The following is a 27,388-nucleotide window of genomic DNA, read 5'->3' as shown; positions in this document are numbered from 1 at the left end:
GGAAAGGCAAGGCAAAGCAAGGAAAGGAAAAGAAAGGAAAGAGTGATCACATGGATAAAACAAAGATTATATTATGTAGAAAAGAAAAGAAAAGAAAAAACAGATACAGAAGGAAACAACTAAAACTGAGGCATGCAAACAGAGGCAATAGGCAAAGTGAGGTAAAGGCAAGATAAAGGATGGCAAAGATATTTAAAAAGGGGTTGGAAAGTGAAGAAAATCATTGCCCACCCTGAGAGGCATTTTGCAGTAATCACTGAGCAAGGGCACATCAAAGACGAGGCGGCGCAGGAGCTGCTGCAGCATGGAGGGACGAAGGTGCCTGCAGAAAAAGGTGAGACAGAGATAAGAAACCTGCCCTGGGCTGTTTTAGCCAGAACATCTTCAGACTCTGACCAATTTTGTCTCCCTGATTTAGAGGGAAACCAGGCCCCGAGCTGGAATAGAGTTTTGTTAGAAAGCAGATAAAATGCACTGTTGATCTTTCTACTCCTGCCAGCTGAGATACCACAACCCTTTGGTGTATTATCACTGGTCAAAAGAAGCCCACAACCTAGAAAAACTTTTACCTCTACTACTACTAGGCTATTAATACAGAGTTTTTAATGCTCTCACTTGCAGACAGCCAACAGGCACTCCTCTATAGCATCTCTCTGAGCTTTGGTGAGCGAGCGGCCCTTGGAGAGGCGGTAGATGGTGTGCAGGGTGGAGTCGATGAGGGTGGCGTAGTGCTCGGTGCCGGCGAAGAGAGGGGCACAGCGGGTGAGGAGGGGTAGCAGGGCTGAACCTATGTAGCGGTTCATGGCCAGGGCAGTCTCTGTGGTGCACAGACCCTCCTGTAGAAAGATAGGGGCATAGACTTAGAAAAAAAAGGCTATTTGTAAAACAGCACAGAATATATAGACACATTAAAAGCACATCAGATAAATAAACAGTCTAAGATCATTTTTAGCAGCCATCATGAATGTCACCACAGGCCAGGCATGCATTAAAGTGCATATCAACAACTGTCATAAAAATAAACAGTCAGTGTGCTGCACATCTCCTATGTATCCACATATTTCACATTCTTTAGTGCATGTATTTCCCCAGAGTCCACATGGCTACTGAATCTTGTTAAACTGAGTTATTGACATGGGAATAAATTATTTATTTTTTTTTTTGTGCTCAGTTGGTTCTGATCTTGTGGTATCTATACTAGAGCCCAATTGATATCTTGGTCAAGATATCGATTATTGGGCCCTAGTAAAGAGTATTTTTTACTGAATAACTGACATTACCAAGTCAGGTAATGAACTAATGAACTAACGAACTTTATGACTCTTGGAGTATAGACCTTTTTCACAGCAGCCACATTGACATGAAATAGTAGGATAAACACAGGTGTTACAAATAATACTATATAAAGCTCCATTCCATTCAGGTCAAATTGAGTCAGGGTGCAACACTAGATGGAATTAGCATCTTTGCATTGCTATCAATACGGCTGCTGGGAAAAAGGCCTATAGTTACTTTTGGTCAGATGGCAGAAATTTCCATCTTCTTTCTTTGAAATGAAAATGATGAGCATTTTAGCAGAAAGAACAATATTAATGATCTTGTAAATGAACTTGCAAATCTTGCTAGGCTAAAAAAAGCATGGCACAACCACAAACAACACAAAAAATGTTCCCAGATATCAGGCTGCCACACATGCTGCACAGATTAAATTAGCATGTGCATCCATCAGCAGTGTATTTTGCCTGATGTCAGAGATGGTAACCAGGGGTTGAGTGATATTCTTAGTTTGTGACACATCACTGTTGACTGAGGCAAAGACCCCCAGAGCATCTCTCACACACACACACACACACACACACACACACACACACACACACACACACACACACACACACACACACACACACACACACACACACACACACACACACACACACACACACACACACAGCTGACTTCACTGCAGGCCAGGTGCTCAACATGACTCCCTTGTGTGCTGCTGTGCTTTTTAACCAATCATGTGATGACAGATTAATTTTCGCCAAAAGTCTGCGCCTTGTGGATCTGAGAGTTTAGTGTTGAGCAAGCCAGATTTTTGTTGCAAACGAAACTGACTGAAAACTCCATAAATGTTTACTTGACAAGTAAGAGTAAAGAGTGATAACATAAATCAACCTATGAGAAACTTGAACCAAGGTTTAATGAAGATTTTCTCATTAGTATAAAAGGTTGCCCGATATTATTGATCCTGAAATCCGTGATGAAGTTCACATAACAGTGACTGGCTATTCGTTACCTCTCTTCTATGCTGTTGTCTGCTTTACATACCGTATCCAGAGAGGTAGCAGCCCTCAGGTCAGGGAGGAAACCCACTTCAAGCAGGTGGAGCAGAAAGCTCTGGTCCTCGATGCCGTACACGCGGTCCAAAAACAGCACCATGGGGGCCTTGTGATCTGGACAGAAGCTGGCGGACATGTCAGGCTCAGTCACCGACCCATCTGAAAGAGAAAGTGTGCATTATTTATACCAGAAGTCACATAAAAGACTTGTATTTTCTAACCCAATATTCATTGACAGTGCAACTGTAGTGCCTTCAGAGCACTATGTTTAAAAGAGAGAGAGAGAAATCATAATTTCAAAGCCTGCCTTCACTACATTTTTAAGTTCTGTATCAAGTTCCAAATTAGACAAAGGTTTGCCAACCTATATTCTTCAATGTTTTGTTTAGATAAAAAGTTGTGAAAAAGTTTTAAAAAGTTTTACCAATTAATACTGCTTTGTTGATTTAATTTACTTTTCTTCAAATAAACTTCAAAAGTTTTAGAAACCTATTATTTGGATGCTTTGAATTGAAAATATTAAATTATTAACCTTTCTTCACTTTTACTTTTGAAAAGGTTCATAAAACTCAAAGATTCAAGTTTATCTAAAGAGTAAAGAAGAAAAGTAACTTATCTCAACAAACTATTAGTTGTTAAAACATTTTCAAAACTAAAAAAAATAGTTTTCTCAACTTTTCTGTGTTTACAGTAAAGTGCGCTGCCACTTTAAAGAAATTTGATTCAAGGAAAATGTAGGAGACAAAAAAATTGATAAAAAAAACTAAGTCAGTTTAAATGCACCTTAAACATTACCTTTTTGAAATTATTGTGTGTGTGTGTGTGTGTGTGTGTGTGTGTGTGTGTGTTTATATTACATGTAAATAAAATAATAATAATGAGCAACTTTGGGTTTAAAAAATATGTTATTTCTACTTTCCCAAATAATTTGTATTCAGGTGCATCCCTGGTAAACACAGCGCACAGGTGTGAAGCAGTGAAACACCCAGAGAACAGCCTACAGTACATAATGGCAAGTCTTTTCTGATTAGGGGAGTCATGTGTATTCATTAGGCTGCATGCAGCAGAATGTGAATGAGAGTTTTCTGGTGCTGCAGCCACGGCTCGCTGTCTTCGCTCCTGGCCTGCTGACAGAGCCCGAGCGGTGGTGCTCCGGGCAGCAAATTTAAGAGGTGAGTGTTGCCATGCTTATGCCGATCAATCAATAGAGCAAGACAGCTCGCTATAGAAATGATCTGGCTTACTCAGAGCGGTGGGAGTGTACAGTAAAGCGTTGTGCTCATTAAAAAGGCATGAGCGGTGAAATGAAATCAATAACCCTCTGCCCTGCACTGACTGTGCAGACTTTCGTAACCATTGTAACTTCATGTGAGCTGGTAGCATGCAAATGAACCAGATATGTCCTTTACAGAATCAAATTGTGCATATGTTTTAATTTCTAACCAAATATTCACTGCCAATGCAATTGTTTTAAGAACTAAGTTTTAAGAACTGTCTGATCCCCACCACCACTTCCCATTTAACTGTGGGATGTTGAAAAATCTGAAACTGAAAAAAAAAGCAGACTTTTTCTGATTAATGATGGGAGATATCTGAAGAAATATCTTTTTTCTTCGCTTTATTTGTGCTTTCCCCATTGTTGACCAGTACCTTTGTTAGTGATGGGCATTTTGAGCGGTATGCTGATAATTCCCACAAGGTCTTCAGTGGGCACCAGAGAGCGCAGGATGGCACGAATACGCAGAGCTTCACCTTTCCCCTTGTTGATAAGCTGAAGAAGAGAAAAAGGAAGTGAAAATACAGAAAATCTGTTGGGGAAAAAGGTAAACTGACAGTTTCTACCACCAAACATACATGCATCTCTGGGGCACAACGTCCTAGCAGGTCTATGAGCGCAGAGTAGAAGGACATGATAGCGTTGCCCATGTGTACCACCTCCTCTTCATCATCACCGTCGGCGGACCTAACAGTGAGAAAAGTGAAATGAGGAAACAGGAGAGAGGAGAAACATTTTTTTTAAAGGACATCAGAGCAATGACGCAGAGGCAAAGTGGGATAAGCAGCTAATCTTAAGGGTAAGTCCTCAGCATTGATTTGATAAGCTTTGCTTGATCTTTATGGCTTACACGTCAGAGCTGACACCGTGCACAGAGCCTGGCAGGTCCAAAGCTGGCGTCTCAGAGATCTTGATGGCTTCCTTCATGGCAGCCAGCAGGCCGTTCCCTCCCTCTCCTCTCAGAGCGGGACCAAAGCACTCTGGACGACGGATGAGCAGCTTGACCACGACACTGGAGTTCTCCTCCACACTCTCACCTGAAACACAAATATAATATAAAATCAGTACAAACAAAAAAAAAACAGAATTAATGTCACATATCAGGGTTAAGACTGCTTAAGAACATTTTAAGACCATTATGAACACAATTTAAGAAAGCAGAAAAGCATGTTAAAGTCTACTAATTAATCTCTTGTTAATTAATTAATCTCTTAATGAAATCTACCAAACTGTGCGACGTTCTTGTCCTTTCCACACTTGAAGATGGAGCATAAGCTAGGTGGGTGGCTCCAACAATTTTTGACTGGGCTGTAGTTGTTAAAATGTGATCAATGCAAATTCTTCCCAAAAACATATTTAGATGTGAGACTGAAGTTAATTCAACTTCATAAAAGTAATGTTAACTTCACAATCCAATCAATTCCTGTCAAAATTTTTAGACACTTACCGTTGACAAAAACAGCAAAACGCAAGAAGGAAAGGTAACGCTCCCCCTCAATGGGGTTCCAGCCGATGTCTGGGTAACCTTTAGCCAGGAGCATTGGACAACTCTGGAGACCGCAGCCTGCGAGGTAGGTGACCACCTACGGGTACATAACATCACACATAGATCAAAACTGGTGGTTCAACAAAAAAATCTTCACTTTTTTTACCATCTGTCCATTATGATTTTTTCTTACTTTTCAACATCTTTTTAAGAATAAATATCACTGTTGTGCCCTTGTCCTACACCCAGACCTCCAACATTCAACCATGAAAACTAAAGTTTAAAAATATATATTTTTTTAAAACTTATAATGTACCTGAGTAAAGTGATACTCAAAAAATAAAAAAAAAAAACATTGAAATACTCATTTTGAGACAATTGTTTACACTATTTTTTTTTACACAAAATATAGCTGTCATACAGTATCACCACATTTCCACCACAGCAATGTAATTTCCTGCTAAAACATCTGTACAAGATTGGTTGGGTGGTCGCTAAAGAAAAGGACTGTGCTTGGTAAAAAAAAAAAAAACAAGACAGAAAATATAATTTAAGCAGATGAAACATGTTGTATCTCCACAGAAGATCATTAAAGGATAGATTTTTTTGTTAAATAAGTGTATTGTGCATACATTGCATGCTAGCTAACAAGGTTAGCTTGCAGTTTTTGTCTAATGACATGGTATAAATACTAGCAGCAGTTTTTGTCTAATGACATGGTATAAATACTAGCAAAGTCCACATCAGGGGAAGGCTGTGGTGGAAACTTCTGCTAGTTACTACTAGTCACAATCCTCTCACATCAAGCAGATACACACAATGATTGCATTCAGCCTTACTTTGTCCAGATCAGGTTCTTCCAGCGCCAGAGCCAGGCCGTTATTGTCCATCACAGAGGAAGCAGCCACATCTAGAGGAGTGGAGCCCCTCATAGCTGGTGAGGCTACAATAAAAAGCAAACTCATTAAGTCAACCACATACCATTTACACCAAACAGCAGGGGGCAGTGTTTCCACTCCCTCCAAAATATGACTAGCAGCTAATCTGGTTAACGTTAGTGTGAAAGGAAAGTTTCCTCTACCAACGGAAAATAACACTCATATTATATTACACAGGGTTTATGTAGAAACTGTACACACGAACACAACATTTAGGATAGTGTGGTTACAGCTTGTATGTTTTTTGCAGAACTTAAGTAATGTATTGACTATATTCTTAGGTTTCATCTTTATTTTGCTTATACTGTCACATAAGTGAGCAATTTGTGAAGTGTGGGTGTGTGTGTAAGTGTTCATGACTGGCTGCATGTGTGTGTGCATCCAGGGGCGACACTCTTGGCGCAGCGGGGTGCTCGCTGAGACTGTGGCACCGCCATCTTCTAACAGAATGAGAGATGACTCGATAGATTCGCTCAGCACTCAGACTCACGATTACACACACACACACACACACACACACACACACTTCTTCTGAGGTGCCAGGCTAATATATGTGAGCTCAGAGGCGCAGAACGACTCCTATGGTGGCAAAAAGGTGATTGCAATGTGTCACCCATATTAATGAGAATGACTGCAGTTTTTAGAATTTATCTTTCATCCATCCTAGAGCTGGTTTTACGTGTATGTTTGGCCCTTACAGGTATATGACACTGCATCTTCCTCTAGCATGTCCTACAGTTTTGTTGATTCCTGCTCAAGTCAGGTGATCTTCATCCAGTAAAATAACGTCATAGCACAGCAGCTGCCCAGTGAGCACCAGCTAGGAAAACTGGGTGAACATGTTCGGTCTGAACATCTAAGACTTCTTTTCATCCTCTTTTCTACCAGCTAAAATGTGGTTACAACATCAACGTGTCACAAAACATAAATTTGTTTAATCATTTTCAGTTGTTAGTTGAAAGAGAGACAATATTGATTAGTGTGAAGACATTTCTCCAAAATCATATTTCACTAGTAGGTGAAATGTGGTCTGCATGACGGCATAATCATCTATATCAGTGCCTGTAGCCTAATGTACATGTGCAAGATGACAAATGTCACTATAACAAATCCTGGTGAAACATGGTCTAAATGCGAAGATTCAATCAAATAATCAGTGTAAAAAAAAAAAGCTCACAGGGTGAAGTCCTTTGGTAAATCTCAAGGCAGCATGGTGGATGAGTAGCAGCTAAACAGAGAAATAGAGAGGTGTACCCACCGAGCCCCACACTGCTATTCTCCAGCAAGTAGCTGAGGTGGTCGAACATGGCTTTCTGGTTTTGACGGCTGATCCGGCAGAAGTAGCACAGGAAGCGACAGCAGCTGGCTACCATCTTGGGGAAAGCAATTTCCTGTGGAATGGCACACAGAGACTAAGTCGTGTCAAATAATTTCTCTGGTTGGATTTTAATCACAGCAGCGTTTTTCATATTCTTCCACATAAAATAAGATCTGGTTCAGGTGATCACCTCATCAGTGTCTCATTAAGTAGAATGAGGAGGCTTGTGTTGGAATACAACAAACACTGGAATGGACTGGCTGCCACACATGTACAGATGCTGACTTAATAAACATTTGTGAGAGTGGTCTCTTAATTTTTTCCACAGCTGTAACAGTGGTTTGCCATCTGTATGACAGCAAAGTATAGTGGTGAAAATATTCTAATTATAGCGTATACTTAAACTGATTTTTTAAGTGGACCCTTTTTAAGTGGCTAAGATCCCTTTTATTTCTGACACCGTCAACAGCAGTTCATTGCTTAGCGACTGACATCTATTGTAGGTAAATCACTGACTGTCAAGAAGTATCTCATACAACCGCACTTAAAATAATCTGAACTATCCTTTTTATCCCAAATTGCAACACACAAGTAAACTTTGTGTTGATATTTGTCCAACATATTCATAAACACAAATATCAGACTATCTTCATGCTAACATATTGTCATCCCGCAAAGAAAACACTGATTTGACACCAAGGGGCTTTGAAGAGGTCACTGCCTCATTCTGGAGTACTGAGTTTATTGTAATGACTTTTTCCAAGCTTGTCACTTTAAAGTCCCCCCGAATGTCTTTGTTTCTAATTAACGTCTAAAAGGCCTGACACCTTCACAGAGCCTGCCAGCCACACTCTGCCCTCGCTGCCCTCTCTCCCAGACTCCGACGCTGTCAGCCTGAGGAGAGAGCCCACCTACTGGGACCACATCTTCATTAAAGCATGCTCACCCTGTGACCATACTTCACACACACAAATGACAACATGAAAAACAGGATATAAACACAAACTTTCTCAAGAGCAACATCATTTCTGGCGAGGTGGAGCAGTGGACTCTGTTCTATGCAGAGATAAATTAGAGGTAAAAGTTATTAAACCTGGGACTTGTCTCCTCCAAGCACATTGACCATGACTTCCATGACAGTCTCATGCATGCCCAGTATTCTCATTAGGTTGGGGTGCTGGTAGAACACTTTGTTGTTCATTATGTCCCTGGGGAGGAAAAAGATATAAAGGGTATGTTGGAAAATCTATGAATGAAGACAACTTTAATAACTTTAATTAGTACCTGACATAGTTTGCCTGACAACCTACCCAAGTCCATCGATCATGAGCTTCTCCTCCTCTTTCCCCATACGAACAGACAGCAGAGATCTGATCTGACCCAGAGAGGCCAGGAGGTTGATGGTGTCCTGGACCGAGGCGGCACTGATGGTGTAAGTCTTTCTCATGGCCCGAAGCAGCTCCCCAATGCTGTCATACTGCCTCCTCAGTAGGCTGAACATCTTGCGGACCAGCTCTGGGTCCTGGATGTGACACTCCTGGGCCCAGCTGACCATCGTCTGGGAGATCAGCTCCTTCAGGTTGGCTGGAATCAAAGTTGGATGAAGATGACGATAATATAATTTTATGACAGGAACAGCTGGAGGGAATCCTTGAATTACAAGTCTTAAACATAAACTGTTTATTACCACTTCAGTGAAAGTGTGAAGTAAATCAACTAAAAACAGACTAGGCTGGGATGAGGTGCAGTTTGCATCATTTGCACCACAAAACAGAACAGAAGAGTGATTTAGTTGCAGTCACAAAGTTGGTGGACTTGTAAGAGAGATTAAAAAACAGTGCTGCAGAGGTTGAGACATCCTTTTAGAACAATTTCTTTGTGTTCTTGTAAACAGTATATATTTTGTATTCTCCTGATTTTCTAATTTATTGATGATGTAAATATTTTCTTTTGACTCATGAATTGATGTTAAATTTATAGTAAATTTATATTCTTCAATTATTTTAGGATATTTTGATTAATGAAATGATGATCAGCTGTGACAGTGGGAAGGGGCGGGACTGAGACTCAGCATGCATGTAAGATCACATGTGTAGAATGGAGCATCAATCTTTGTTCTTTCAGTTTATTTTAAACTGTGCCACCCTAACAGGGCTCCGACTCTGTTGCCTTCATTTAGCGGATTTATTGTCACATTCACACTCAGAAATGTTTTCTTATTTATGTCCGAAGTGAGATAAATCAAGCAGCGGTGCCCTGTCACCGTGGCACAATTTAAAGCAAGTTCAAAGAACAGGCCATGACATGTCCTGATCATTGGTCCAAAAGTCCCAAAATACTGGATGCTGCACTCGTCACATGGAAAATAAGCAGAATAGCCCTTTATCCTTATATATTATGAAATACCAGTTAATTATTTACTATTTGTTTCATGGACTCCTCCTGCCAAGGGCCCAGTCACTTTACATGTGATGAAAATGACATCATTCAATGTAGTTAAAGCTGCGACACTAGTAATATTTGGTCGATGGCATGTAGTGGGTTTATCAGGACATTCTCACTGAAACAGCTTCCCTTCAGCCAGATTCAATCAAAACAAGAGTTGGGCTACAAAATCAAAACAATGTAATGAACGACACTCAGATGCTCAGCAGGGGAACTGCAGAGTTCGATAATAGTTCTCTCTGGGTCCATCAATACAAATGAGCGCCTTCACATTGCACAGAGTAATTTGATCAATTGTAAAATGAAAATATTGATTAGTGCAACTTAATGTTGCATCGTTAAGTATCCCCTGACAGTATGCTGCTTGCAGAAATCTTCCAAACTACATTATTGCCCTAAACTTATAAAGAAGATTGTAATGAAGAAAATAGAGCTGTGTCTGATTATACAGTTATTCATTAGGAAGGGGATATTAGTTAAAACAATATTATTGCATATCTTAGCATTAAAAGGAAAGTATACTATAACTTTCCTTAAGTGAGGTCACACCAGGACAAAGCAACCCTACTCACGCCACACATAAAGACACACATACACGCACTCAACACAAAGCTCTGATACAGCGATGTTAAGGGCCTCCACTTGACTGGCTGCTCCCATTCTTACAGAAGCCATAAGAAAGAGAGACGGAATTCAAAGTCCCATTACCAAACTGGCTCAGTGATGCAGATAAGACCTTGAGCAGAGAACAAGAAAAGACCGGCAGCCCCTTCAAAGTCTTTCGCGTGGCTTGAGTCAAGCTAACGGGACTGCACGCGTGTATCAGCCACTTCTACAAACCTGAGCTTCGAAAAGAGAGGTAATCAGCTGTGTTTTGACAATGTGAGAGTTGTTTTTCTCTACAAAAATATAGTTTGTGAACTCATTCATGAGAAGGCACATTTTCGGCAGAGCGGAACGGAAGCCCTGTTATGTAACAAATATGGGAGGGGAAGTGGACAAGGTATTAATAGCTCCGTACAGTATGATATTTGGCTTCTGTGGTTAAACGGAGACATTTGTTAGGACAGCACAGCTGTGGGTTACCCTTAAGGCTTCATTAAAACTGGATCAATAGGGTGTGTGGGTGGGTGAGGGTGTGCACATATATTTGTGAGTCTCTTCCTGGGGTATGAATAAACAAAGGAGGGAGCGACATCAATTAAGCAACTCGGAACCCTGAAAAATGGAGCCATTTATACGTGATTGATTTCCTTAAAAGTATTGCAATTAGGTGATTGTGTTTTTAAGACCCCCACGTCTGTGTGGTTGATTGGATCTGTTGGATTTCCAAAGACTATTTGACACCAGGCTGTCAATCAATGCGTGTGTGTGTGTGTGTATGTTTTGTGTGATGGGTGGGGAGCCAGCAGAATGTCACAGTCAGCGGTAACCGATGCTGCTGCCGAGAGTTGCGTGGGTGTCAGAGAAAGGGCAGAAGCAGCAGCTTGCTCCAAAATGAGAAGCGACATTTCTTCCTCTCAGCCAAGATGCTTCACAACACCTGACTCTCATTCTGTCACACCATCAAACACACGCGTTCGTTCGCTCTCCTTCTGTGTTGCTCTTGAATACACCCCCTCCTGCAATTTTTCCCTTCAGAACACCCCAACAAATAAATCTGACCAGTCTAGTGTTACACTGACAGGAGCCGGCGGTTTTTATGGTGTAACAGTTGACACACAATCCCCATGATCTCACACACACACATTTTTGCCGGGCAAGTCATCATGTCTGAGCATTAAATGCTCCTGGTGGATAAACCATTCATCAGGGGAGGAAAACGACTTCTCTATGCCGCCTTTTACTTCATTCCCATGAAATAATGGCAAGGATGACGGCGGTGCCTATTGTATCTGCAGGGCCTCAGTGAGCAAGATGATATGACAGGAGGAGGAGTTATAGCTGAAGTGTCAGTGCAGGATATATGATGTCATCTTCACTCCAACCATCCTCCTGCCAAAAACTCTTCTTATATAAGATTTGATTTGAGTTTTCAAAATATCTACCAAATATACACGCATACACTCCTCACATACAGCATTGTACCTACAAAGATATCAAATTTCAAACTATACACTGTATATACATATATAACAACATGACTAAACATACAATATACAGCATACTTAAAGCTAAGCCAGTTCCCAAAGTTTTTCCTTTAAGGACACCTTTTTCATCATGAGTAATCCAATAACCCTATATTTTATGGATATTTCATATTATATTCGATGCATAACAGTAACAGAACAAAACAAATAAACTGAACAATTAATCCAAATAATAAATGCAATAAATGCAAATGTTTGTGTAAAACAAGCGACTGGGATGAATCCGGAGCTGATTATTTCCTGTGGGTACTGCATCAGAGATGAATATTTCTGATATTTTTTAGTTCTGACCAATGATATGGCTTCTTTTTTTGAAAAATTCTGTTTCCTTCTCCCTTACACTTGCCAATTCTTCTACTAGCTCGTTGGTCGTTTTAACTGCATACTTACTCTAATGCAGATAGCACTGTTTAGTCATTTATATCTTAAATAATAATCCAAACTTTAAACTTTAATGATAACAATTTCATTTAGAAATAAAGGGAAATGTGGAAGGCTTACTGTATTTCTTCTTACACCCCTTAAAATCGAAAAGGTCTCGTAACCCCCATGAAGTTTTGGTAACTCCATGTGTGCATTGTCAACCTGAGCATGTTAGCATGCTGACTTTAGCATTTAGCTTTAAGTACAGCCTCATAGAGCAGCTGTGTTTGTCTGTAGCCTCTTAGTCTTGCCGTACATCTCGTTTTTGGAAGCTCTTGTAGAAGATTAATCATACAATATAACCAGACACTGCGTCTTTATTTACTATGCAAAAGCCACTAACAGAAAAACAGAAAAAATTACCACTAAGAAAAACAAACAAATATGGCTTTAACATTTACTACAAATATACAGTATACTGTATTTAATCACAAAATGATCCAAAGAAACACACTTTTAGCAGATAAAAGACTTTGCCTGGAGAGATTCTAAATTATTCCACTCCCCTCCCTCGCTTTCTGACACCTCCAGCTGTTACAGAAGTAGATGTGATGCTCCTGAACTGCAGCTGCCACCACAAACCAGCTTTCTAATCAATCATTCCTCACACAACACCCTGCAGAGACCACCACCGACACCCAAAGCACTCTTTTAAGGGAAAATACACAGTCCTCTATTTTCATCCTGCCTTGCTCCTCTGAGATCAATGTGGTGGTCTTATATGGTCTACTTCAGGGTCACACCGAATCCTAGTGGAGAGATTGCCTTTCAGCATCTGCAGTCAGCAACACATATTTCAGCCCAAATTTATCCATGTGCAATTTGGCCACTTCTTGTTGCCAGCATTGCTTTCAAGAATAGACGGGGACAGTATGGCGATGGCCAGAATCTCAGAGGGGTTTTCAGAAGTAATAAAATACCCTGCTTCATATTAGTTAGTCCCCATGTAGACAATTAAAGGCAGGCTCACATGTCTTGTTTTATTATCAGGACAGTGTAGTTCTAAGGAAAGGTCATGTATAAGAGAAAAATTGCTGCCATAAATGGAGACATTCGCTAATAAATAACACCCGAAATATAAAACAGTGTGCAGCAGTTTCAAATAACACACTGCTTTTCTCATTGAAGGCCAACAGAACAAAGTAGAATGCCTTTTTTTTTCAACCAGTTAGGTAATAATTTGCAATCAGCAACTTGATTGGTGGTCCCTTACACAGAGTGCTACTTGAGATAGAAAATTAGATACAACTTGTTCTGCATTTACACTGTTGTGGCACCAGTTACTGAGTGCTGTGATTGAAATGGTTTTTGTTCGTGTGTGTGTGTTGTGCCCGTGCATGTGCGTATGTGTCTATGGATTTAATCAGGCGAAGGATTTAGCTTTATCACCGATGTGTTTTCTCTCTCGTCTCCTCGAGCTAGCGGCTGACGGAAGATGCTCTTCACTCTGTAGCCTCTTCTCCACCCGGCTCCATATTACCATAATGAAATTGAAAAGAAATTGAAATGGAAATGACTGCCACCCGGTGACTCAGTCCACATGACACCGACAGACAAATAGAGGCAAGGCTGATGGTGCTAGAGCTGCAATACGGGAGCTCCTGCTTTTAGTTCTCCACTTGCTCTAAAGGAGGAACACGGACAGAGAGCTTGTACAAAAAGAGGTGAAAGACACTGTAAACAAGCAGAATGGAGAGGCGAGTAAATGGATAATGTGTGTGTGTGTGTGAGAGGATCTGCTTTTATGGGAAAGTAACAAATGTTGTAGAGGCGGGATAGAAACAGAATACAACAACTTTAGCTTCAGGACAAGTTTTGGACATTTGGACTTGAAATCTTAAAAAAAAAAAAAAAAAAAAAGTTACCAGTTTCCAAAGTTTTAACTGTTCAGTTAATGTTTCCATATGCATTGTAAGCCCTAATTCATTCACTAGTTTATTGTAAACAGCTTGCACACAAACTGTTAAATGTGCTCTGGAAGTAATTTTGAGCTGAATGTAATTTAACTGAACTTGGGTATGAATAATTAATGTTAGTAGTCTTATTTGAGTTTTGTAAAACTAACTGAGTTAAGTGAATTAAACTTGAGAAAATACGTTTAATGAGCTTCAGATATTAAGTTGAACCAACAAATGTTCAGCCACACTGATGAACATTACAACCAAATTTGATCCCATTTTACATTTTCTCAGTTTGAAGAGTCACTTCTTCATTTCACACAAAGAATTTACAGCTGCAGCTGCTCCTGTTAGAGATACTTTGTTCCAGCTTTGGCTCAAAGACACTTCTCCCAGTGAATTTATTTCATTTGAAGTGTAAGGTGGTAGGGACTTAATTTTAATTTTTGATAAGTCATGGTTCACGACCACAACTTAACAAGCTCCCGCGCTCTAAATATAAATGTTGCTTTGACAATTTTTTATTACACCGCGTGGACAAGACAATAATAATAAGATGGTAAAAGTCCACAATGTATATGTTGAAATAAACAAGCTAAAGTTTACTGAAATGTAAACTCAAAAATCAAAACTTGTTGACATAAAAATTATGTCAGTCTCACAAGGAATGAGTGTCTGCATCAAGTGAACATAAAGTCATTTTGACAGCCCTGAACATTTGTGTGGACTCTGCACTACATTTTGTGTCATGGATGAATTTGGGTTTACAGTATGTTGCTATAGTTACAAGGACATAATTGGATCAAGGCTTTTGAGAATATGGATTTAGATCTGAAATTAAATATGAGCCAAGAAAACCATGAAAGAGCTTTAAACCACATCCTCCAGCCATCAGAAAAACATTTATCACCCAGACGCAGGTATTACTGATACAGCAGCTGCACTACAGCATCGCTAACATTATTAAGTAATACGATAAAACAGTGACTTCCTCACATGGTGCGGCTTGCTCCTTCTCTGTGGGCTCCTCCGCTTTGTGAGACTGGCCTTTGATCTTGTTCACCAACGTTAGCAGGCGGCCTTTGATAGATGTATCTTGTTCGTCTTCGTCTTCCTCCATAGGGATTCCTGCACGACACAAACAGATAGACATACTATATACACAGAGAGGAAAGCATATTAAAGCAATACCTCTGCCGAGCGTGGCTTCCTGCGGGGTTAACACACATGTCATATGTATAAAGCATGGAATGGGATGTACAGAATCTCTTATTTCTTTGCAATTTCAAATCGTTTTTTTAATGCTCAGAGGTTGGTGCTCAGCTGAGACTGCCATTAGGTTGGTTGTACCACGGAGGGTTGGGTAATTCAATTATTTATTAAAACATCAAGATGTCAGAGCAATCTGAGAGGCACTGAACTGTAACTTGTCTACCGAGAGACAGAGATGCAGAGAGGGAAAAAGAAAGCATCTGAGAGAGGAAGTGCTAGAACAATTCAGCCGATCTTGACACAGTGACACAATGGTGGCTCAAACAACAGATGTAAAAGGCCTAATTACTGTAAATGTTTTCTACATTTTCTATTTGAAAAATATTGATGTTTCTTCTCTTTTCCAGTGTGGTGATTTACACCCAGGATGGCAGAGACAGGCACTCAGGTGTCTGTAGCCAACAATACTGTTTGCACCTGGGTTGCAAATAGCCCAGTGTTTCCTGAACTTTTTTCCTGAAGATCCACTTCTGTCACAGTTCTGCAGGCCCAGTTTCCCTCCTCTCGCTCTGCCTTGGTAAATTTCCACTCTCCCTGCTTCTGCTCCACTCTACCTGCCAGCCACTCCCACCTCATCAGCCCAACTCTACCCACCTGCAAGCTCAGCTGCAGCTCATCCCCAATCAGCCCAGTATTAAGCCTCTCCAGCACTCTCACTCCTTGCCAGACCTTTCTTCAGTATTTCTCTGCAAGACTCTCCAGCCCTTATTCCTGGATTGTTTTCCCTGTTGCCTACCCTGCCCGTCTCCGTTTCTCCTGTCTTGCCTGGTTTCCAGATTTTCACCACAGCCTTCTGTCCCTGGCCGTGAGATCATTCTCTACGTTCCTTGTTTTGCCTGCCTGTCCCTGTGGCTGCTTGGTGAGTCTGTCCATCTTCACTTCTCCACCTGGTCCCAACTTCCCGGTTGCTCGTCCCTTGTCGGCTGGTCTGCCTGTCCTGTCAGTTCTCTCAGCTCCGACTCCTCCACCTGGCCCTGACTTTCCTGCTGCCAGTCCCTGGTCTGCTCTCCTGCATCAGCGGCCTGCTCAGCTCAGTGACTGTGTGTGGGCTCTTAGCCCTAAGAACTAATACCTGTGTGTCTTCATCCGCCCACACTTGCCTGTGCTTCATTAAAGATCATTACCAACTGTCCCAGTTTTCCAGAGTTCTGCTTTTGGGTCCTAAGAACACCCATTACAACTTCGAAGAATGACAAACCATCACTACCCAGTCCACAACAAACCTTATTAATAAATCTTGGTATGACTTAATTTGTGCATAAATGAATGTTCCTCACCATTTTTATTTTCATTTCTGCATCACTTTATCTTGACTAGAACTTCAAAGATTAGTCGATTATTAAATTAAATGGCAGCTATTTTCACAATCAATTCATAAGTTTGAGTGAATTAAAAAAAAGTCCAAATTCTCTGATTTCAGCTTCTTAAATGTGAGTGTTTGAGTTGTGGACAAGACATTTGAGGATGTCATCTTAGACTTTGGGGAACACTGTTCAATATTTTCTGACATGTTATGGACCAAACAACTAATTGATTTAAAAAAGGACAGGATTACTTGATCAATTTTCAGTATTTTTTGACATTTTATGGACCAAAAGAATCAATTAGTGGAAAAATTATTGCCAGATCGATATTTAACTATTGTTCACCAACAACAGATCAATCATGAATATAATGGACAGATTGATTGCCAATAAATTATTTAACACCCTAATCTTGATGGATGTTATTGCAAACATATACATGTTTATAATATGAGAAATTATATTTTATAAATGAGAGAAATGCATTTAGGCTGAGTTAACAGGACATCTCATTGGTTTTATTTGCTCTCATCAAGAAAACGAAATGGAACATATGATACTACTAAATTTCTTCCATAGTCTTGGTTCATCTCACCACAGTGGAGCTGCAGCTGGTTGTGAAAATCATACAGTTCCTCCTGGATGTCTGGTGGACACGGACAATCTTCGCCCATACTGAAAGTCAGCAGCATGTTGATCTAAAAGATAGAAACATGAAAGCAGACACTTAAGCATAAACAACATCTGCTAATTCTCCCTTTCTTTAGCTTCAAATGCAATCTGAACAAGTTTTGATTTCATTGTTGGATTCACTAGAAAACAAACAGCTCAAGTGTCACATTCTCCCTCTGCACTCAGACCGAAGGACACCATGACAAGTCATTAAAGTAACTGTGAAGCACTGAACTCCATCTCCAGCTGTGACCCTAAAGGGAACTGTGTGTGTGTGTGTAGTCTCACTGGAGCAATGACACCGCAGACAAGAAGAATGAATTGGCCTTGAGGCTTTGCTCAGTACACACAGACACAGAAAGAGAGTGCTTTAGGAAACATTTGGAGCAAGGACCAGCTCTCACTCACTCTGGGACACTCTGGACCAAAACGGGCAAATTCAACAAAATAAAAACTAAAAAAAGGGAACCCGAGGGTGGGGAGAGAAATTAGCCATGTATGCGGGAAAATTACATAAGTTATGTAACATCTCTCCCTGAATTATCCAGTTACATGCATCATTTGAGGCAGTGAGCCTGCAGGCTTCCTGTGTGGTCAGATATTATAGATTCATGTGTACATTATTGTAACATTAATCAGCTCTAACTGATGCACAGCTCCAGGCATTTATCCTCTACAGCTGATTTGCACCTTTCTGTCAAATAAGCATCAATGCGGTCACGTGGCAGACATGTGGAAGCTGTCAGAATCACATGAACAGAAGTGTGAATTGGTGTGAAACTGCTGAGATGAAGATGTCACCGCTGCACTGTAAGTAGGCGAAAAGTGGTTTTACCTCACGTTGCCCCCTGTTTGGAGTGGCAGTCTGCAGCAGCTTTACCAAAGAATTAATCAGCAGAAGCCATTTTTTATAGCTGAAAATGATCAGCGGTTAACAAAATTTTGAAACCAGGGCATCCCTTCATTTTTTTTATGGCACCCCTACCTACAGTATGATATAAATGATGAAGTAATGTCTACATTAAGTGAAATAATACAGGCCTATTCATAATCAAAAATCAGCTGCTTTATGTTTCTGTGCAGATTTGCAGATAAATAATGAACTTAAAATTAACAATGAATAAAAACTTAAAGGCTCTGCACACCCATGCAGCTCCCACACAGGTGATCTCACTTGTTTTGGATGATTAGAGCTCTTGTCAGGAGTGTGTGGGAGTGTGTTCCTCTCTCTCCAGTTAGCGTTGTTGCTGGCAGGTGCGACACTTTTATGATTCTCCTTGGTGCATGAAGTCTGATCTGCCCACCTTCAACCTGAGCAGCAGTCTAGTCCAGTGTTTCCCAACCCTGGTCCTCAAGGCACACTGCCCTGCATGTTTTAGATGTTTCCCTGCTCCAACACACCTGATTCAAATCATCAGGTTGCTGTCAGGCTTCTGCAGAGGCTTGATGACAAGCTGATCATTTGAATCAGGTGTGTTGGAGCAGGGAGACATCTAAAACATGCAGGACAGTGTGCCCTGAGGACCAGGGTTGGGAAGCACTGGTCTAGTCAGCCAGGATGAGTGAGAACACCTGTGCAGGTGTGTGGGGCCTTTAATGGTGCTAACAGAATAAATGTAATCATTTTGCTATATTTAAAAAGTAAAATTAGCTGAAATTTTAAATATTGTTGAATTTAATGTTCTATTGTAACCATTTTTTTACACGACTCTACTTGTATAACCAGTGAGAGAATAAGCATCTTGAATCCTAAATCTTGACGTTAGCACCATTGTAAATGAGACTTCATGTGTCGTTAGAGGATTTAAATAAATAAAATCATTAATAATTTTTCATTTTGATACGAGTCACCCACTGGCGTAGATACATATAACTAGGTGGTAACCTGAAACTCGTCCTGAGCTAGTTTGGACAAATCAGTTACACTGGTGGTTTTCAAATTGGCCTCCAGGGAACAACAGGGGTCCTTGAGTGGTTTGTATGTAGTGCCCAGCAAAAGGAGGAACAGAATGTTTAAACGTTTACTACATCTTTTGGAAGTTTGAACAAAAAAGGGAAGAAACTGGCTGTTTTGATTGATTTATAGTGACCCTAGTTTGATCTCTGATTGACTATGAAGATGTTACTATCTTTAAATTAAAAGATACTCTCCAAATCATCTCAAATTCGGGGTCCGTGGTCCAGTGTGCATCCGCTGTTTCATGTCCTTAGCTCACCTGTTCTTGAGGGGGCGACCTGAACTCTTTGGTCTTCTTCGCGGTGACGGCAGCGGACATATTGAGGGCAAGCATCAGCTCATTGTAGCGGAACTTCTGGTTGAACTGCAGCTTGGAGACGAAGCTGTCGGAGAATGACACGATGGCCTCGATTCGGTGCTTCAGCTCGCAGTCGCAGAAATAGTGAAGCAGCTCGCACATCTGGGGAACAGACAAGGGGAGGAGACAAACAACAACAACAAAATGCAGTTGCATCACTGTTGCACACTCAGACGCAGCTGTTACGAGCAAGTCTGTTAGGAATACATACAAACAGCCTTATGGCTTCACATAATCCCACTTATTAAAGAGACATTTTTAGACCACGAGATCATTTGTTCAATACGAGACAGAGCCATTTCATGTCTGACTGACTTCTGAATGGGTCTATAACAGTGCAGCAGTTATGGAGCATGTGATTGAGAGCACAGCTGTGTTAGTCTTTATAAGTGAATTGGCACTTGTAGATGAAGATGTTCATTGATTTTACATGTTTTGGTGATTTACCCTCAGTGGTTCACACTCATATACGGCGATGCCACATCTGTTTATTTGTGCTCATTATTCACCTGACTCAAGGTGGGGGAGTAATCGAATACAAGTATTTAAAATATGTAGTTAAGTGTATTCTGTTTCAGTTTAAATTGTTGGTATTCTGAACATAAGAGGCACATATTTCACATAAACAGATTTGTGTGTGTAAAATGTTGTTCCACTTTGCAGTCTTTTTTTAATGCAAAGTTAAAAACGGGGACATTTCCAGGGACATCTTCAGCCAAGGACTGGATGTCTGGCGCATCAGCTCCTCCAATGTTTGTGGCCATTCTTATTTAATTAAAGGCATCTCTCCAGTGAGGTCAATCCCAAAAGCAAGTGTTAACTACATCCACAGTGACTTAGATAAATTAGCTCAACAAGATGATTTTGAAGTACCTTTGTATTCCAAAAGTAATCCAGAGTATTTAGAATACGTAGTAATCTAATAGAGTATATTATAAATTATATTTCATGGCATTTATTTATCATTCTTTAGGGGTATACATTTTAAACACTCACCTGTCGTTTGACAGGCTCTGGCAGCCTTTTCTCCAGCAGTCCTTTCAGTGGCTGCTTTGTCTCTTTGGCTGCCTCCTCCTCTCCAGCTTCCACCGCCTTCTCCTCGGCCCCTGTGAGTCCTTCTTTGTCTGTGGCCCCCGTGGCTCCATCCTCACGTGTCTCTCTGAAAACATTTGGGTCAATGAGCAGTAAGATCTGATGAACGTCCTCGCTGCCCAGCACACCCATTGTCAGCAAGGTGCTAATGAGTTTCAGGATTGGCACAAACTGGTACTCCACGCCTCCGCCTACGGGATCTCGGATGTGGTGCCCGCCACCCTGAACAGCCTCTGTCAACATTGAAATAGCTTTCTCCTTCAGCGCGTCCAGCGGGATCTGGGGACTATAGAGGTGTTGTTCCCGTTTGGTGCTGATGAAACAAGGCGGAGCAAAGTTGAGGCGGGGCTTGAGCGAGGTGCTGAGCCCCACGCCTGGCGGGAGGTGCTTTTTGGAAGCATCAGAGAAGAGGCGGATGGAACGCGTCTCTGCCGTGACGGGGATGATGAACTCGTCTTTCATCATGAGTCGTGCCTCTTTGGCTGTCTCCAGGTGGGTGCTGATCAGGATATTGTAGAAGCCCTCGCGCAACATGCCCGATAGATACTGATTGTCGATGGTGTATAAGAGCTGTGACTGATCCAGGTGGCTGCAGAGGGCGTGGGCCACACGAGTGTTTCCCAGAGCGCAGAGGGCGCAGTAGAGCTTCAGGGTGTGGTAGTGGAACATCCTCATGTCCTCCTGCTCCGACAGCTCCATAATGTCAACGCACCTTTGAAAATAAGTGAGAGAAGATTAGCAACATCATCTATTTAGAGGCCTGACAGGTGTTGTTTACTGCACAGGATAATAACAGAAGGGTCATTAAAGGTTTCCTGTGGAGTTTTTGACCTCTAATGTGCAACAGAGCTATTTTTCTCTGTAGGATTTACATACTTTTAAAAAAACAGGTATTTTATGAGGAAGGAAATGCATTTAGCACATTTTTTAGAGCTCAATGATACACACAGTGAGTTCTGGTGAGTAATACTAAATGTGTTTTTGATGGTTTACAAAAAAATCCTGAGTATGGATATATTGCTTAAAATTCAGTCAAAAATGTTGACTAAGCTCCTATGTATCAAACTACTGACTAATCTTTTTTATGCACTATGAACTAATATACAAAAACAAAACTTAAACTTTTGGGAAATATATACTTCTTTGCTTTCTTGTTGAGTTAGATGAGAATATTGATACTACTCTCACAAATAAACACTACATTTTAAGCTAGAGTCATAATACCACTTTAGCAAGCTCGGTACCTATTTTTCAAGATATTGCTGGGGACCTGTAAAAGTGACATACAGTCATTCTTTAAGTTAACTAATGTTAAGAAAACACAAGCTGACTCAAGGCCAGTCACCAGGCTGGTGTCCAGATCTATCAGACAGCCGATCATTAGCTAGGCAGTTAGTCAGTGTTTTGCTCGACTTTATAAAGGCTTGGAAGTTGTTCGAAGTTATCTAACTGTCAGCAAGAAAGCGGAAATGCAGACTTAAGTTATTCCTTTGAAATCAACTAAAACCCAGTGAACAGCAAACCCTCTACTGTACCTGTTCTCCTCGGGTATATGTACTGCCAACATCTGCAGGGGCTCCACGCACTGGACCACCCAGCCATGTCTCTCACTGACTCGGGCTGTCTCCACCTTGAGGAAGGTGTTAGGCATGCGACTCCACAGCACGGCATTGATGGTCTGCACATCTAGACGGGGTGGACACTGCGGCACTGGGTTCTTATGTTCACTCTTAAAGATGGCTGACGACAGGGGCATGGCATTCTGGAGAGAACAAACAGGAGTTATTAAAGGAATATTACCCTTTTTCAATGCCAAACACGTGGTTAAAAGGATTTGTACTTTGTGCTCTTACTCTTTAAAAAAACAAGTCACACTACATCCTCCTCTGGAGCAGAAACTCATTTTGAACTGCAGGAACAAATAATGCTGTCATTTTTCTAGGGAAGAAGACGGCCACAATCTGTCTTAGAGTTATTTGTCATGTTTATTGTGTCAGTGCTACCTTTCCTGCTTAGTCACACAATCTTCTCTTTTTGTCTCCTCAAAACAACTGACACAATGATCCATCTTGTCGCTGATGCTCTCACTACCTTTGGCGCAGACATTCGCACGCTAAAATATTAGCCTAGTGGACGAAGCTGGAGGGTGTGTAGCTGCATAATCCTGTGCGGGGGCTGCAGCTCTGAGCCTTCACTGGAAAAAAGGTCAAGAATACTCAGAATTTAAAGCAACTTCACTACTTTTCACTTAATAATTTGTTTTGAATCACTCAAAAACTCAAAACTCAAGCTCTTAAGTCTTAAAATAAGCTAAAACAACTAACCTATAATCTTTTCTTGAGGTAATTTACTTGTCTTCTTAACAACAACAGCAACAACCATCATCATCATAATTAATATTTGAGTTTAAAGAAATAAAAAAAAATATTTTTAGCATCATATTTCAAGCATCCAAAAGAAAACAAATTATGTTCATCGCTCATTGTGAACAATTTCTGAAATACAGAACTTTTGGGATTTCTGAACAGTAAATTATCTCAAGAGGAAAAGTTAATTTTCTCAGGGACTCTACCTTTATTTTAGCCAGCTCAAACTGAAAGAGGTTTGGGCTGGTGGGTCGCACAAAAACAGCAGGGAAAAGTTTGGTGTTTGGTTCCACCTGCAGCAGAGAAAACAGACACCATTTACTAACAAGTCAAAACAGGAAGTACACATCAGAAGATTGAGGAGCATCAAGAGAGCATGACTTGCGGAAAGCAGCTTAATGATGCATCACGAAACGCCGCTACTTAATGTGCATGTGTGTGTGTATGCATGATTGTTCAAGAGTGCCGGCTGGCGGGATGACTCAGCGGCCGGGTGAAGCCTCGCAGAGTTCCAGTGAAGGAGAACATAAGAAGATTAAACCCTTCAAAAGGTTCTTTAAGATTTAGCTCTCAGAGTACATCTGAACAGGCAAAGTCTAAATCTGAAATTCGACAATGCAGACGTCACTCTGCACTCTGTTTGGAAAATATGCAAAGACCGAAGTCGAGTTACTCTCAAGGTCAAGAGCATAAACGGCAGACTGATGGAAAGAAGAATGGATGGACAGTTGGACAGGTTAAAGCTTACAAGTGGATGGATCATTATGTATTATGTATTATGTATAAATGACAGAGGGCACAACAGAACATGTCTTCTTCATGTCTATGGAAATCATAATGTTTGTTCTCTGGACATTCTGCAATTTGTTGTTTCTAAACTCGAACTGAATTTGGAAAGATTTTACGTTAAAGACTAAAGGTTAAGACAAAAATAAAAATGTCAGAAATCATCTGATTCTGCCTAGTTCATTCCCTCAGGTTGTATAAAATATGTGACTACCTGGTAGGATGTAGATATCTCTTTGCCATTTACGGTGAATGTCACCAGGCCGGTGGCCAGGTCTATCAGACAGCCGATCTCCAGGTCCACGTTGCTGCGACTTGAGCCATGAGCAGCGTTTGTCACATCGCCTCCCCACATCATGTAGCAGTTACTTCTCCTCACGCTGTCAGAGTGAATATATCAGTCATTCATCTTGTCTTGACATACAGACATACTGATTCAAAAAAGCTAGCGCTTCACTCAGACCCTCCCCTTTAGTATTTAAAAGCAGTATAAACTCAATATCTGTTTATACAGCAACTCTGATGTATTGGTGCCCACAGGAAACGTTAGTAACACAAACAGACTGCTGCTAACTGCAGCCAATGTTAACTAGTTAGCTTTTTAGCTGAGGCAGCACAGAAACAATACTTTCATATTTAACTCAGAGAATTAAGGATTTATTATAACCAAACCAGCCTTGGTGATTGTCAAAACACTGGAAAGACAGTTTTATTTTGTTTCTCTGGAGTTTGAATGTGTGTTTTATGAGGAGTTATCAAGGCAATTAAGCTTGTATTAATTTAGTAAAAGAGAAAAACTTAAATTCAGAGGATGAACATTGAATTTTTCTCACTAAAGCAAAATAAAGGTGAAAATATTTCCTTTCTGTTTCTTTTGTGAGTTTATTTTTGGTTTTTAAAAGGTAATTAAGAGCTTGTGAAACATAGTAAACTAGAGGCTAGCTGGTAGCTAACTTCAGTGGATATTTCTGCAACACAATACATCTTTGATATAACATGAGCATGAACTGTTATTTCTTTACATTGTATTGATATTTTTTGTTTTTATGTGCACTTTCTTTAATGTTTTAAACTCTTATTTATCTGAGATACTATCTTATCTACATGTGTAGCCAATGTTTTCCAAATGCTTCCCTAACAACGGTCTCACCTCTCATGTACTCGTCCCCGCTCGTCACCCAGGGTTACAGTGACTGTTCGGATTTTACTGAGGTTGAAGTTGTTGCTATAGTAATGGTAGTCAGGGGTAACCCAGCCAACCCACACACCAGCAGGGTCCTGACCAGCGAACACCCTTACCGAATGGTAGTACTGAAATGATACATATTAAAGTTAGCTATTGGTGGTGCAACCAAATGGTCATCAAAAAGAAAAGGCGTTATTCAATACCGTAGTGATGCTGCTGTAGTCCACTCGTCGGCTTTCATCACTGTGCCTCACGGATCTCAACGGATATCTGTCAGAAACCACAAACAACAAGTGAACATCAAGTACAGACCAGCTGGCTGATAGATCTGATTGGCTGAATCACTATAAGATGTCTGATGAATGAAACATCTCAAACCACATCACCATTACGTCAAATCCTTTCATAATACCTGAAACTGAACATGAATAGATGTGGGATAAACCAACATTATTCAGGTTTTGAGAGCATTCTTTGGATACGTATACAACGTATTCAGGATATGCATCTTAACTGGGACTTCACTGCAGACTTCTTGCCCGTTTATGGTCAGCTCTGTGCTATGAAAACCAACAAAACAACTAGCCAACAGTTTGCAAGACTGGGGTAGAGATGCACACACAAAAACAAAAGCCCACATTTCTGGTTGAAAGGAGAAACACAACAACTTTAAAATATTGTAAAAAAAAAATCAGCAGGTGTTTGGATATGTGCAAATATCGCAACGCCAACCTTATTAAGAGGGTATTTGAATGGATGAAAGCAGGAGGCAGTGTTTGCATGGCATCCTATTTTAATGCAAAGAAGCAAAATGATTCAATCAGCTGTTCCACTTTTTTATAATCAGCATATTAATTTTCATTAGCCATGTAAACTGTTTAATAGTAATATTGGGTTATTCAAAATTAGGGCACAAACCAGAATATTTTGTGCATAAATTGTGTAAATGCAACTTCCTGATTTTGAGGAGCTGAGTACCTGTGTTTGACTTTGAGGGTGTCCTCTTCGTGGACTCCGTTCATGTCTACAACAGGACTGGATTTGAAGATGGAGTGGAACTCTACAGGCATGCTGAGACGACAGAACACCATGTCAGCGTTACTGTTCTGGGTGCCGAATGTCTTGTGGGTGACTTTCAGGCATGGGGGGCTGTCGATGGTGCCGTCAATCCTGGTTACCTGCAGGGAGGAGGATAGTCTTTGCATTCATCTTATCACCAATTCTGTGATTTTATACCTACAAATACATCATTGCTTTTATTCTTACTGCAATGTGGTTGTGGTCCTTCGGCACGTTGACAAAAGTAGGCAGCCGTTTGCTGAACCACATGGTGACCTCTCGATTCATGTTGACAGCAAAGGGTTCAAATCCTTCTTGAAGGCCGCACATGGTGTAGTACTTGAAGGTGCTCGCATCTTTCCCCAGATTCATGCGACCCACCTGAGCCAAGCCGAGACTACACACTGGAATAAACCCTGAAGGACAGACGGACAGCGAAGAGAAGGAGAGGGGGAGAGAATAAAAAGCCTCTAAGAACACACACAGCAGGAGGCGGAGGGAAAATCAATCCAGCTTTTTCAAAAAGGCAATTTACAAGTGCCACATTAAATAAGGGTGATTTCGTTACAGGGAGCCACTTATTCTTCACTTACATCCCCAGTGTGGTCATTCTAGGTTAATTTGTTCTGTATGCACAGGCTCTATTAAAAAAAATTACCAACAATTCTTTCTACAGTCACCTTATCAGTCTGACCTAAAGCTTCAACAACTGGCTCTGTTACCACTTATTTTCCTCACCATCCTCAGTTTCAAAGTCAGTGAAGCAGAGTTCGGAGCCCTTGGTGGTGATGAGGATCTCTCCATTAAGGGTGAAGATCATGGACTTGTCCTCCATGTTGATCATACAGCCCACAACGTCTCCAGCGTGCCAGCATCGCCCAAACAAACGGCTGCCCATGTTCAGACAGTGACCCTGTATGCAGTACATGTACAAGCATCAAATAAAACACTCAGATTATACCATATATACACAACAAAAAATGTCTATCCTAAGTCATTTATTCTCAGTTTTAGCCTTTACACTAATTAATTCTACCCAAATTAGTTACATTTTAATCCTTAT

At 40.8% G+C, this 27,388-nt stretch overlaps 1 protein-coding gene across 8 annotated transcripts in view; it reads right to left on the bottom strand.

The window, feature by feature from the left end:
* Positions 1-27,388, bottom strand: part of LOC146310615 (ryanodine receptor 3) — a 148,688-nt gene that overhangs the window by 44,124 nt on the left and 77,176 nt on the right. For all 8 annotated transcript variants that reach the window (XM_084741868.1, XM_084741872.1, XM_084741869.1 and 5 more), the window contains exons 27-49: positions 27,064-27,238; positions 26,533-26,741; positions 26,245-26,444; positions 25,470-25,536; positions 25,231-25,391; positions 24,295-24,460; positions 23,501-23,587; positions 22,464-22,690; positions 20,833-21,640; positions 19,738-19,938; positions 17,445-17,547; positions 15,270-15,401; positions 8,668-8,941; positions 8,451-8,565; positions 7,298-7,430; positions 5,941-6,044; positions 5,063-5,198; positions 4,466-4,652; positions 4,194-4,302; positions 3,990-4,110; positions 2,329-2,498; positions 616-836; positions 232-322 (exon numbers count right to left, since the gene is read on the bottom strand). In XM_084741868.1, the coding sequence (XP_084597994.1) occupies positions 232-322; positions 616-836; positions 2,329-2,498; positions 3,990-4,110; positions 4,194-4,302; positions 4,466-4,652; positions 5,063-5,198; positions 5,941-6,044; positions 7,298-7,430; positions 8,451-8,565; positions 8,668-8,941; positions 15,270-15,401; positions 17,445-17,547; positions 19,738-19,938; positions 20,833-21,640; positions 22,464-22,690; positions 23,501-23,587; positions 24,295-24,460; positions 25,231-25,391; positions 25,470-25,536; positions 26,245-26,444; positions 26,533-26,741; positions 27,064-27,238 (4,197 nt within the window). The remainder of the gene's footprint in view (positions 1-231; positions 323-615; positions 837-2,328; positions 2,499-3,989; positions 4,111-4,193; positions 4,303-4,465; positions 4,653-5,062; positions 5,199-5,940; positions 6,045-7,297; positions 7,431-8,450; positions 8,566-8,667; positions 8,942-15,269; positions 15,402-17,444; positions 17,548-19,737; positions 19,939-20,832; positions 21,641-22,463; positions 22,691-23,500; positions 23,588-24,294; positions 24,461-25,230; positions 25,392-25,469; positions 25,537-26,244; positions 26,445-26,532; positions 26,742-27,063; positions 27,239-27,388) is intronic.

The sequence above is a fragment of the Lutjanus erythropterus genome, chromosome 18 (genome assembly GCF_056507025.1).
Source record: "Lutjanus erythropterus isolate fLutEry1 chromosome 18, fLutEry1.hap2, whole genome shotgun sequence".
Classification (NCBI taxonomy): Eukaryota; Metazoa; Chordata; class Actinopteri; order Lutjaniformes; family Lutjanidae; genus Lutjanus; species Lutjanus erythropterus.
The sequence above is the reverse complement of the archived record's forward strand: the minus strand, read 5'-3'. Positions and strand labels throughout refer to the sequence as shown.